The sequence below is a fragment of the Drosophila gunungcola genome, unplaced genomic scaffold, assembly GCF_025200985.1.
Source record: "Drosophila gunungcola strain Sukarami unplaced genomic scaffold, Dgunungcola_SK_2 000001F, whole genome shotgun sequence".
NCBI classification, from domain to species: Eukaryota; Metazoa; Arthropoda; class Insecta; order Diptera; family Drosophilidae; genus Drosophila; species Drosophila gunungcola.
In genome coordinates, this window is record NW_026453197.1 from 19,366,929 (window position 1) to 19,380,699 (window position 13,771).

Sequence of the window (13,771 nt, forward strand, 5' to 3'; positions counted from 1 at the left end):
TTAATTTTATGATTTAAATATAATGTTTTTAAAACAAATGGACCTAAGTTAACTAAAATATTTTAGTAATAAATCATGCAATCAATATGCATTGTATTTAATATTATTATTTTAAATTTGTTGACTTATTTACCACGAAATTTTTCGTTCGGTGCACTTGGATGCTTCATGCACGAGTTGTTGTCCTGGCTGTCCTGCTTTTTGGCATCCGCTGCCTCATAGAGCACATGGCTGTAGTCTGCGGCATTAACTTCATGCCGCTTCATTTTGCTGGTCTCCTTTTTTTTTAATTTTTTTCTTTAAGCTTTGGCTCCCTGAAATGGCCGCTACAAAATTGGTTCGTTTGGTCGCCGAAGGCACTTAAATTTTCCCTCCAGCGGCATTTGTTTTTGCTGCTGCTTTTTCGGGCCGTTGATGTTGATGAGGATGGTGTTTTTTGGCGGTGGGTTTGTTGTAGTTCAATTTGTGCGCTGCGGTTTAATGAAATTTAGTTGTTAGTTGCTGCACGTTTAGCTTTTCATAGATGTAAGCCCCCCTTCCCACTCCCCCTCCCTCCTATTTTATATGGTTGATGGCTGGCAGAACACCCGAAAAACCCAACCAACCAATTTTCAAACGGATGGGCGGTTCACGGAGGCGTATACGTGATGTGGAATTTGTGTATGTTAAAGGGTAATTGTTGTGGGAAATGGGTCTACTATAAAGATATGCTCAGATTGGGGGGTCTGGCTCAGCGAAAATTGGTCAGAGTGTTGCTCTTTTGGAGCTGATTGAAAGGATTGTGATATATGACTGGGGCACATTGTTCATACGTGATGTGGGCCCAAAATTTATGGAACAACATTTAACATTTATATGTATAATGTGAAAGAGGATAAAAAGGGGTTAGTTTTGTCCTTGGAAACTATGTCGTCATTTCATTTAGTCAGCTAATATAACAACAATTATGTAAATTATTTACACATTTATATATGTTAATTTACATGTAAGAATACATTGTTCGTTAACATTACATGATACAATATATGTGCAGCTAAAAATTTAACAAGTTTTGCATACTTTTGGGGATTTCATTTGTGGCATTACCTAAAATATTTATAAATGTGAGCACATTTAAGGGCATTTGTATGTATAAATTTATAATAAACATTTTAAAAAATTGTACAAATCAAATAAAAATTTTTAATCACAAAACATATACATGGGTGTTGGCAGTGCAACTTAACTGGTAAATATTTTGATTATTTTAAATTCAACAATTAAAAATCAGATTTAAGGTCGTCTGTTAATAAACCAAATTATATGTATAAATAAACTATATATATAAGACCCTAGACTTAATACAATTTAAAAAACAACTTACAGTTTATGATCACAATATCACTTACAATGCGTACATCATTTTGAACTTAATAATTATAAAATCCTTCTTTTAAGGGTCGACTAAATTCTGGCGGGAAATGCTAGTGGCTGGAACACCAATGGTCTGACTTAAATTCTCTGCAACTGGAGGTTGAAATTTAACTTCAGGTTTTTTGCTTCTGCGTAGCAACTCCATTTCAAGTCGTCCCAATGGAACCTCCACAAATAAGTGCATAAACATGGATACGAAAAGGGTAATGCCAAAGTCCGACCAGAAACGGAGGATCTAAAAATGATTATACATTTTTCCAAAAATGCTGATAAAAGTAAATGACTTTATTTTACTTACAGCATCATAGTCAGAGAAGTGCAAACTAGTCTTGATCCGTGCAATATGAACCGTTTCCACCAAGAGATGCCATATATAAAGGCAATAGGATATCTTGGAAAGTGGCTGCCAGAATGTCCAGCTAAGGAATTCATTTATAATGGGAGCTTGTCCATTTTGGCAAGCCCAGATGATCCAACACAAGGCCAAAGGCCAGGCAATCCGACTGCAGCACAAGTAAAAGCCACCAGCCAGTGGGCTCATCGCCTCCACTCCGTCTTGGGTATACGGATATACGGCAAAGATTACAGTGGCCACCATGGAGAGGGCCAGGATCCACAGCAGCAAAGCCAACCACTTGGGCAGACGACCTTTCCTACCACCCTGGTGGTGCAAAAAGTAACCGAAAAGCAGTCCAATCAGCCAAGGAGTGGCCCTGGCATGAGTGGTGTAGTAAATGAGACGCATTTCGGGGCTATCGCCGCCTAGGTTTCTGTAGAAATAACAAAAATCATATTAGCTTGGTTATCCAATCAAAGGATCAGTATTAAATACACAAAAAGTGCCTTAATTTCTCTTAGCTTACCCATGACGATCGAAGACCTTAAGTTCTCGTAGCATCACTATGCTAAAGACGCAGCCAAAAAGTAGTAGGATCAATAGGACAATGCCTCCAATTGCCTTGTTGCCCCATTTATATAAGGCAATGAGCAGCAGTGGCGAAATAATATACAATTGCATGTCAACAGCCAAATACCAAGAATGCCCCAAGCACTAAAACAAGATTTGGAATTAGATTTATAATAGAAATTGGAAAAATAAACACTTACCATCCTTCCAGGAGCAGCATAGTTTTGCACATAGAGCAGAGTGGCCCACCAAGTATCTTTGCAGAGTTCCGAAGAGCTGGTGAACTGATTCCACAAAGGACCACTGTCCAGGCGGGAAAATAAAGTCATAAATATAAGCACAGCCAAGGCCAAAACAGGAGTCAATCGCACCAGGCGATGCAAATACATCAGAGGTAAATGAAGACGACCTTTGGTGCTAAAAATTAACTACAATGAGCATTAAATTTCACTTAAAAAGAACTCCAAACTCACCGTTCCAATTCACGAAGTGAGGTCAATACCAAAAGCAACCCACTTAGTAGGAAAAATGTATCCACAGAAGTTGTACCACTTTGCATGGCCATCGAGAAGGGTGTTTTAGCCCAGGCCACAATGTCATAGGAATTGATATTGGGTGCCAATAGGAGGTACATATAGCCATGTCCAAGTATGATCCAGATAATTGTCAGGCAGCGAATTCCATTTAGACAAGGAATTACACGAGGTGAGGGCGAGTTCGAGGTCTTAAGCAATTGGGGAAGATTTTGGCGAAGCGAAAAGGTGCCAAGTAGCTTGTTTGAAACTATAAAATATATAATACATTTTTATTTATATATTTCGGATTCTAAATTTAAATTTTATATAATTCTTACCTTTGCCATAATCCAAAATGGTGGACAGAAAAACCAAAGTGCACAATAAGATAAGCATGGCACTAAAAAATATAAATAAACCAAAATATTATCGCTTGATAGAAATGCGACCAATGGCAATTAAGAAAATTTGGCCATCTTGAAAAAGTTATAAACGTCTTTGTTTTAAAAAAAAGTACAATAATGTTTCTATTTTCTTTAGGTTTGACCTTGTTCATTAATACGCAACGCGTTTTGTCAACTAATGTCATTGGCATTCAAAACAAGTCTAAGCACAAACAACCAGTTTCATGAACTGTATATTACGTAAATTTTGAGTAAACAAAGGCTGGGAGATTTTATCAATTACTTTTCACTTTTCTTGAATGAGTTATTATAGATGTTAATTACTTACACAGCAAACCAGTCCAGACCATTCATGGGTTCTTTATGGGATAAAGCACAATCCTGTTCTTGAACCAAAGTAGTTCCTGTTGAATTCTGACCAAACATATCCTGTAGATGTTCTTGTAGCCATCGACTGAGTTGATTGGCACTACAGGATGAGGGTATACAGGTTCCAATGCTCAAAGTTAAGGCATCTGCTCCTGCTGCTTCCAAAAGCAAACTTTCAAATTCTATGTGGCTTAGGCAATACTTGGCTCCTGCATTTATGGATATATTGTTGCCCAGACTTTTGTTGAGGTCTAAACTCAAACAGGATTCATAATTTCCCATGTCCATAAAGTGACCATAAAGGAGGCCTTGTGGAAACTTTCCCCAGGCATCAAGAACTGTTAAAAATTATGGTATATTTAGTAAATAATAATAATGCGCAAAGCAAAAAATATTCCAAGTTACAACTTGAATTTAAAAGGTCGACAAATTCCAATCGTTTTGATCATGAATGAATGTAAAATTTATTTTGAAATGTTATGATTTTTTGCTTTTTGTCTCTATTTGATGAAATAGTTATTATTTTTAAAATCAAGTTTTTACTATTTATTTTTTTGGTGACCTGTGCATATCCAAATTGATGCTTCTAATGCATTTTATTTTACTTGTTATTAATAATAATGTTGCTTTACTTAATTAAATATAGCTTTTCTTGCACCTAAAATATTGCATTTTAGAGCTCTGTCTATCTATTTAGTTGGATAAAAGTAAGCTTACCCCTCAAAGCTGGCAAGGATTTGAATTCAGCTCCTTGAAGTAGCAGACGAACCTCTGCCAAACAGGAAACCTCCGATGCCGTCGTAGATTGATTGTCATTCAAGGCCTGTTGTAGCACCTGATAGCCAAAATTGCTGTGTTGCATCCAAGTAAGCAAATCCTTTGAACTATATCCCCTGGAAGTGGGCAGTCCAATGCCAAGGATCAGGATTAAAGCCAAAATCATCCTCTTTTGAATAGAGAGCGATGAGAGTTGCTTGAACACCATTTTCTGTGTGCGATGGCCATGACGATGCAGTGATATTTATACTGTATACTGTATATACTGGCTGGGCTAGTACGACTCTTACTTTGGCTCACAAGCTTTCTGATATGGCTATTTCTAATCATTTCGTGAGGCGAGAGAGTAAGCCTCAAATGCAGTTGTGGCCTCTCCAAATGGCGTTTATCTGTTACCCCTACTTTAGAGGGTATTGCATAGTCTTACCCATTGTCTGCCTTTAGTAGTATCTCAGTAAACTGCTAGCTGCGATCAGTACGACGATCGCCAGCGAAATCGGTTCAATGACCGATATAGCAGCCAAATTAGATTCAATGCCACATGTGATGGGGGATGTCCGCTGCGATGACGATGCGTGTAGTTATTTTTATCAACTCTCTCAGATACATTTGCACTTTTTTTCGGAGAGATATGGAACTTTTAAAAAGAATTTAATTTTTGAGCAAACCAAATTAAAATTCTCCAAAAATAATTAAATGGAACAACATATATCAGCATGAAATTGTTTTGTGTGTGGGACGTCCCGCAGCCTATTGAAGGGTTAACATTTAGGGCACACGCTTGACGATTGGGCCAATTACGTCAGTTTGTTTTATTTTTCACAATTTTTAACAATTTAGGGCAACAACCGATAGCGGCTTCTGGCGAACAGATCGGCCAGCGATATAAAAGGCATTACTACTACACAATAAATTCGTCACTAACTGAAGTGGCTCACCTTGGCAATCCACTTGCCATTTGTAATAGTTTGGTAGTTCAAGGGGGGTTCGTTGAACTTACTGCCCTAGGAAAGGGCGCTGCGGCGAAACTAACGCAGCTGGTATCAACCTACCTGACGGTATGATTGTGCAATAACTGCCATATTAATCAATATGCGATTTAATATTCCAAGTATTTTTAACTCAGTCAAACACTGTGGGTATTTCCAAGCGCTACGAATTGTGAGTCCGCAAAAAAAATACAACAAAAATCAACGAGTCTGGGGCGGCACACTTTCACTTCTGGATCTCTAAATGCTCTTGTCACGCATTTTGCCGAAAATATTTAAAATACAGGGGCCTGGACTTAATCATACCTGGTATTTTAGTTTACGTAAATATATAAAATATTTTATATAGATTAAAAGAAAGAAAAACACGTACTTTATTATACAAAATTTTAAGTTTATCAACAATTATCAGAAATTAGTTTACAAAATCTTTGTTCCCACAAATGATAATGCGCATGTGAGTTTGTAAACAACAATTTTGTTGACATTAATTATTTGATAGTTAACAAAATTACATTGTGTCATCATAAATCTAACAGAGTAATTGTAGAGTATAATAGCACAATAAATGCTTTGTTTTCATTTCTTATCAATGTCAAAGTAAAACACATAATCAATTTGATAGTTTCCAAAGATAATTATAAGTGGCTATTATCAAGTGGTTACACAAAAGTCTGAGTGTTCAATATACCCGTTAACTCAATGAGTTCCGTATTCACCCATACAGCAAAGTGTATAATTATTTAAAAAGTCGTCTTGAAAGAGATTTACTCTGTGCAAAAAAAGGAGAGTTTTTAATAGGTGTGCATATGAACTTTAGGTCGGACCACAGTTGTATAAAAAAAATTGGGTCATAGTTTCTTCAGGTTTTAGGTATCCTTACTTCGCTTTAAAGATATAATAAAAAGGTATTTAATTTAATAAGTGTTTTGTCAATGAAATAAAAAATTTTAAATCTATTTTAAATTGCTATCATCAAACCTGTTGAAAAACAGGGAGCATTTTATATTTAAATTAAATCTTAATATAAATCCTCTTAGATTTAAAATAACATTTAAAATAACCTCTCAAAGTTTTTGCCCTTATCAAACTTTCAAATCACTTCCCCGATCATTTTAACTGGCTTATCAGAACATTAAAAATTTAATTAAATTTCCCTATCAGCGTGTGTAATTAAAACAACTTTGGCTGGCAAAGTTGCGCAGCTGAACCGCAAAAACAGTACTCCAAATAGTAACTACGTTAATCCGACAGTTGAAAATCCTGTGACTGAAAATCCCTGGAAATACATTTAACTTTTGCCATGCGCTAAGTACAATGTAAACCGTTTTCCGCATTCCACACAAACGAACACACACGGGAAAATCCAGAGACAAAACAACAATTTAGGGGGTGGAAAGCGGGTGAAAGGAGGTGAAAGTAGTTGCGAGGGGGTGGCAAGGCGAATTTCGACACATGTTGCCGCAATAAAAATGTCAACACACACATAAAACATCTTCTAAAATGGCATTTGCAGCAGGCAGCGAATTCCGAAAGACCGAAACCAGGAAAAAAATGCGAATATTTTTGAAGCATAATAAATGGAGCTCAGCGTGGGAAAATGGTGGATAAAGGGGGGAAAAACTGAGCCCGGAAAATCCCCATCCACACGTGCTTAAAGCTCCAACATACACACACATACACAATGCCGGCCATTAAACACGCATTCTTTGGCCATAGAAATTTATAGACCAGAAAAGCAAGACGACAGTGAAAGTGTGAGAGAAAAAAAGGAAGGGAGAGCAGGAAGACTAGAATAGTGGGGAAAGGGGGATTGTGGGGGGTAGTGCGAAATGTGTCGCGCTTCGAGTCGCGAGTTTTACTTTCACTTTCGCCAGGAACTTTCATTCAAGGACATGGAGCAGACAAGACCAGACGCCAGACACTAATGGCAAGTCCCGAAACCAAACGGATACATTCTGTTTATACTCTTACATGGGGTATTGTCTTGTTTGTAAAATATCTGTCCTGGATTTTGGCTTAAAAAATTTAATGAATGCAATATTATATATTTATAGCTTGAAAAAATGTATATAGTTATTTGGGAAATCTAATGTTTTCTCCTAATGCTTTAATGTTCTGATTCTTTTATATATTTTTATTTCAATTAATATCATATTTATACTTATTTAATCTTTATATTCAAAAAAAACTGACTGACTGAAAAAAAACTGAAGGGATATTTTTATAAATCTATTTAAAAAACTAGTTGAACACATATTTCTAGTCATATTTAATTCATTGTTAATGTGGATGTATAAAAAAAATATATACAAGTAATCAAATAACTAAAAAATAACAATTGCTATATTTTTTGTTATTAGGTTTACTTTAGTTTCAAATTAAACAAATTTAATTTACTTTGTAGCAACAGCAAAAGTATAAAAATTAAACATAAACGTGTGTTTTTGTTAAAAGATTTTAGCTTCTGAGTAAACAAAGTTTTTTTATTTGGTAGCCCGAGAGTAAATTAAATTTTGAATTGATTTTCAATACAGTAATTAATATTTTTAGCTAAATTTCCTAACATTCAAACCGTTTGCTAAGACGTTTGAGGGTATACACATACTCGAGAAATTTATTTTCTTCCTTCTTAAATTTTTTTGTAAGGCTAACATATTTTTAGTTTGTCAGCTGAACAGATCTGTCCCATCCCGAAAATGAAGACTGAGCTGAATTTAAAGAAGCCAAGAAAGAAAAAAGCTAGGCTGCGTGGGCGTTTCGCCTTTAATGAGATAATCTGCGCTACTCGTCGCAATTTTACGTAATTGAAGGTTCACTTACAGACAAGCCCCACTCTTGATTACGAAAAGAGTGGGGTGTTCAGAGTTCTGGAGTCTGAGGTTGGGGTTGTTGGCAACTGGCAACTGAACACTGGCCGTAATGATAGTGGTGTGGAAGTTGCAGCCTGTACGTGCGTGTAACTTTTTGGGGGGATGTTCCGCAGCTCCAGCAGACCATCTTCTTCCATCTTGTCTGCATTTTTCGGTGGAGCATCCTGGCATGGTAATCTGCAATAAATGAGGCATGTTGGAAGATTTATTTGATTGCTTTATTTAATATTTTAGAAAAGGCAGATGTTTCGCTGTGGAAAATGGGCAGGCTTTATTCGGAGGGGGTTGACTTTAGAGCCGGCGTTGAGTGGCTGACTATGAATTATGACAGACATAATGAACAATACGAGTATTCGCAACTGGGGGCAAAAATGGCAAAGGTAACCTTGGCAAAGGTGAGAATATATTTCGAGTGTGTGTTGAAGTCAAATGATATATGATTTGGATATGAAAATTCTATGGACAATAAGTTATGGCATGTGTGCCGTTGTGAAATACCATTCATATGTGGAAATGGTGGCAATAATTTAATCTAAGAGAGATAAAGGTGGCAGAAATATTTATAAATTAATGGGTATTAATGTTTAAGCATTGGTGACTAGCACATTTAATGATAAATTATACTTGCAGTGTGTCAAATAAATAAATAATTATCAAGAATTTTGTGTTTATATTTAATTGCCAAATTAAGCTTATTAAAAGTTTTATACTCCACAAAAAAAGGTAAATTGCAGAATTTTCTAATATGGTATTTTGAAATATTAAAATTAATATTACTTAATTTTTCCTATACGTAAAAATAAATAATTCAAATTTTTTATAAGTCTGCTCTTTCAAATTTAATATATTTAACTTTTGCAAGTGTTTCTTTGCACTTTAAAGTGTGAAGCCATTTCCCTTCCTACTTTAAGGTAGAGGTATTATTCCTTAAAGCCTTCACTATTCATCATAATATCCGCTAGAGCTTTAAATCGTTGGACATTTAAAACCTGGTCTTAGCATTTGAAATCCCACCTTGAATAAATTTGCCTTCATCAATTCTGATTAATCCCAAGTCCGGCTGCGGATTCTCTGGTAGACCCAATTTGCAATCCAAAGGGGCCCCCGAAGGGCAATCCACAATTAAATGCTCCGCTCATTGCGACATCGTTTATCACTTCTCTCAGGGTCTCAGATTCTCCGATTCTCTAGGCTCTGTCCGCCATTATGGTTGCTTCATTACAGGCGATTAATTTTGATTGTTTCGACCAGAAGAGCAAGAAGAAAAACTGGAGCCCAATGAAGCACTGCAAAGTTTCATCCTGAGAATCTTCCTGCTGTTGTTTTTCCTCTTATTGTGGGGGAAACCAGTGAACAGGGCCATATTTCACCCAACAGGATACAGAGTGCAGATATATGAGGCTGCGGAGTGGGAAGTGTGACCGAAATTAAGCACACAGGGCACAACTACAAGAAAACGTAATAAAATCATAATCGTCGGATCAACACAGTCATCAGCGGTGTCACAACAGGCCACCATCAGGAGATGCTGGGATGGATGTGGGGACAAAAAACCAGGACTCAGACAGCCAAGGATGAAACTGAGGACCCAAGTGAGGACCCAGGCGAAATTGCACAAGCAATTGCCGGGCGAAACTCAACGGTAATTACAGTAATAATTCAAAAGAGATTTGCCCCCACCTCATCCAAAAAAGCGAACAGAAAAAAAAATAGTGAAAAACAACACGCCAGCCAAGGAGAAAAGCGGAGCCACGGAAAACTAAGAGACAATGAAGGCGATGCGACGCTGCAATCTAGAGGGCCAAAAGTGGCAATTGCCACGACCAGAGACTAAACCGAACAGTGGGATACGTTTCAGGTAATAATACTGAATTAAAAATAAGAAATTCCCCTAATAATAAAAAAAATATTCATGTATTCGAATGTATATTCAAAGAAAAATGTCTTTATATGTGTACTTATACTATAATATACATATATATTTATTAAAATATGTATTGCATAAATTAGCAATTAATTATTTTGATACACAAATTTGTATCTTAAAATAGCACTTCCTTTTATAATTTAAAAACTTGTTTTAAAGTATCTAGTTGTCTTGAAAAAAGGAATATTTAAAAAGTTTAAAAATTATTAACGACTTAAGCCAGATATTTCTATGTGTATGTCCTATTTAAATAGGTATAAAATTAATTAAGTAATACGTTTGAGGCCAAAGTTTTGTGTCACCTTTTTACAAAACACATAAATATTTTAATTAGGATTTTTAATTAATTAAGACAAAGTAAAATACTGAAGTTTAATTAGTATGTAATATATTTTCATTTTATCTAATGTTGTAGTATTTTTAAAACATAATTTAAGTTGTAGTTAAATATAAAAAAAACCGTTAAAATTAAATAAATCAAGCTGTAAAATATATTTTTTTTTAATTTTAATGCTTGTGAAAAAGAACTTAGCCCACTGTGCCATGACGTCCTGGGTCTGGGAAGTCTCCCACGCACACGAAGCGCTGATGTGGAGCTTCCGGTCCTAAGCGACGCACAGGTGCAGGCCAACTCCGAAAGCTATAGAAGCTATAGAAGCTATATAGAATCCAAAGCCAAAGGCAGAGGACTGCGAATAGTGAAAAGCCGAGACAGAAGCCGGAGAATCCGGGGAAGCCAGCCAAGCACGGCGAGCCATAAAAACTTTTGGTGGGGGAGCTTGGAGCTTGGAGTTCGGGAGGTGATGATGAAAAATGCGACAATGAAAATAATGCCCGGCACACGCACCTCCATCTCCATCTCCGTTTCTAGCTCCATCCACATGCAACCCGGCATCCAGTATCCAGAATCCAGAATACAGTAGCCGGATCCCAAATGAGGACGTCCAGTGGAGCTCTGAAGTCATGGAAGCCATTCAAGGCACTTAAAGACTCGACGGGTCGATGCCATTTTTGGTGTCTGGGTGTGAAAAAGTTTAAGTGGCAACAACGACCAAATCCCAGGATTTACTTTTATGCACTACCCACCCACTCACCGCCACACCCACTTTTTGCATGAGTGCAATCTGAGAGGTGAATGCCGAACGGCGTAAGGCTGGCCAAAAAAAAAAAAAGAAAAGCGGGAAAAGTGGAAACTTTGACTCCAACTCCACTCCCTTTATGACTTTTTGGCGGCGCTGTTAAGTCGTTGAAAGTGTCAATATTGCGTTATAGCATCACGTGGCAAACTCTTACACTACAACATTTTGCATTTAAAAATATTTACTAGTTAAAAACTATTTTTTTTATTTATTATTATAATTATTATTATATATATTATTATTATAATTATTATTTACAAAGTAACAAAATTGTTTTTTAAAATACAAAAATTAGCTTACTTAGTGTTATTACACAATGCCTAAAAATTTGTCTGTGTGAACAAAATTTATTCAATAAAAAATATGCTTAAAGTTCTCTAGCCTTACAAAATTAAACAAAAACTAACCAAATATTTTAAGATACCTAAATGTTCCCATATTTAAGTGCAGAAATTAAAATGGTGTAGTCTGTTTTCTTGCAGTGCTCCTTCCACCTGTGCCATTGTAGCCGATCCCAGCTGTGTGATGATGGTGATGATGGCTGTTGGCTTTTGGCTGTCGAGGATTAGCTATGCGTATGGCCCCAGTTTTCGTTGGAAGGGGCCAACCACTTTAGCTACTTATTCCCGCCTTGTGCACTCTCCAAAAAACGCAACATGAAACTTTTTTACCCACTGCACTCGAGGGATGGCAACATCACATCCCTGAAAAGTTTGGCACAAATGATACCAATAAACAAATCCCATTATACACGGTGTATCAGCTTTACGTTGGCTGCTCGCCCGCTACGTGAGATGACTTTCAACAAAAATGTAATACAAAAGATGCCAACCCCCAATTTTTTCGGCAGCTTTTGTTTCATTTTTGGGTTTTGGTTGGCTTTTGCCAGCCAGAAGGCGTGAACATTTCAAATTTCAACAGTTGCAATGAACACAGGTTCATGCCAAATGCCTGAAAAAGGGAATGTCCGCCTCAATAAGAATAAAGCTGGTAGGAAAGGGCTTTCCTTGGCGTTTCATTGACTTGTATTGCCTTTCCTCAATTAAAAAATAATTTTAATTTGTAATAAAAATAATTTCCCTACCCTAACCCTACGACTTGTCCTGAAATTCTTATAATTTTTCTTTTCAAAAAGCGAAATGAAAACTGCTTTGAGAAAAAGACAATTTTCGAGTCCATTACGGGCGGCTTTTAGCTAATAACATAAGCTCAACACTTAAGCCACTTTGCATCTGGCCTGCTTCTATGAATCCGTAGTTAAAAGCGATAAATGTTTTAAGATTCTGGCCGAGGCGAACGAAAGTTGCCTTTTAATGAACTCTCGGTGCACTAAAAATATGTGCACAACTAAGAGCATTCATTAAAAAAGTTTTTGCTTTTAATAAAAAAGACTTTACTTAAACCAAAACTATGAGGGAAGGAGGAGGCGGGGGGGCGTGGCTGCCCCAGCCGTTACAGGCAGTAAATCCCGGAGAAAAGCTGCAGAAACTTTGCGACTTTGGCCATTCATCTTACAACTAATTTCTGACTGGACATTGGGAAGCCTCCTCCTTTTGCCACTTAAGTGCTTAAATATTTTTCTTTGTTCCTTTGGCCAGGAAAACACTCCAGTTAGTGGCCATCTCCGTTTTACGCTTGCCTAAATATTATTTAAGCCAAATATAAATTGTAAGTTGCCCTCTAATCACATTTCCATGAAGTCCAGGTGGTTTTGTGGAGTTCTTTGGTCAACTTAGCAAACTTTCTGCTGATTAAATGTTGGCCAAAGTCCACTTCAAGCCGATAACACACACATACATTTGGCAAATCGGTAGAGACAGATTTTCTGGCTGAAACTTTAAACTCAGCCAAAGCCCTTATCTAATTGCTTTGAAAAAGTTTCCCATGCAAAAGTCACTTTTGGCTTGTGGCCTCAACTTTTTGGGGGAAAAGGACACACACTAAGTCAAGATGCTGGCCGAAAAGTTAACGCAACCTTCTCAAGGTAAGATAATCTCCAAAAGTGTGCTATGGAAATTGTGTGACGGATTGCACAAAGTGATTCCCTGCATGTCATCATCCACATCCATCCACCTGAGCAGAACACAAAAGAAAAGTAAAGGTAAGGTTAGGGCTTAACCCGACCTCTGTCATGACAGACAAAATATAATTTCAATTAAAATGCTCACCATGGAAACAAGAGCAAGGAAAGGTGTCAAAGGGCAGCAAACTGCACTTGAAAAAATCCATCCTAAAGCAAAATGTGTGCCAAATATCTGAATGGCAAAAATCATTATTCATTTTTGACGTTATTTTAATAAAGTTGGGAAAAAAATAAATATATATTTGTATAATTTTTTTAAGTGATTTATAATGGATAAATGAAAAAACAGATAAAGAAAAGCTTAGTGGGTGGCAGCCAAAATACACACAACAATAACTCAGACATACTACACTATATATGGGTGGAAAATGGATA

The 13,771-nt window shown here is 36.7% G+C and overlaps 1 protein-coding gene across 1 annotated transcript; it reads right to left on the reverse strand.

The window, feature by feature from the left end:
* Positions 1–1,339: 1,339 nt before the first annotated feature.
* On the reverse strand, positions 1,340–4,582 carry LOC128263088 (nose resistant to fluoxetine protein 6). Its single transcript, XM_052997784.1, has 8 exons — positions 4,326–4,582; positions 3,568–3,946; positions 3,174–3,235; positions 2,794–3,103; positions 2,521–2,737; positions 2,277–2,464; positions 1,712–2,183; positions 1,340–1,648 (listed from the first exon to the last, which is right to left on the reverse strand). The coding sequence occupies exons 1-8, from the start codon at positions 4,549–4,551 to the stop codon at positions 1,433–1,435; spliced, it is 2,070 nt and encodes a 689-aa protein (XP_052853744.1). The 5' UTR covers positions 4,552–4,582; the 3' UTR covers positions 1,340–1,432.
* Positions 4,583–13,771: the final 9,189 nt, after the last annotated feature.

Coding starts and splice junctions, on each gene's coding strand:
- LOC128263088 (XM_052997784.1), bottom strand. CDS start 4,551: ATGATTTTGGCTTTAATCCTGATCCTTGGCATTGGACTGCCCACTTCC. Junction 3,947..4,325: donor ATCCTTGCCAGCTTTGAGGG/GTAAGCTTACTT, acceptor AATTTTTAACAG/TTCTTGATGCCTGGGGAAAG. Junction 2,184..2,276: donor AAGGTCTTCGATCGTCATGG/GTAAGCTAAGAG, acceptor TTATTTCTACAG/AAACCTAGGCGGCGATAGCC.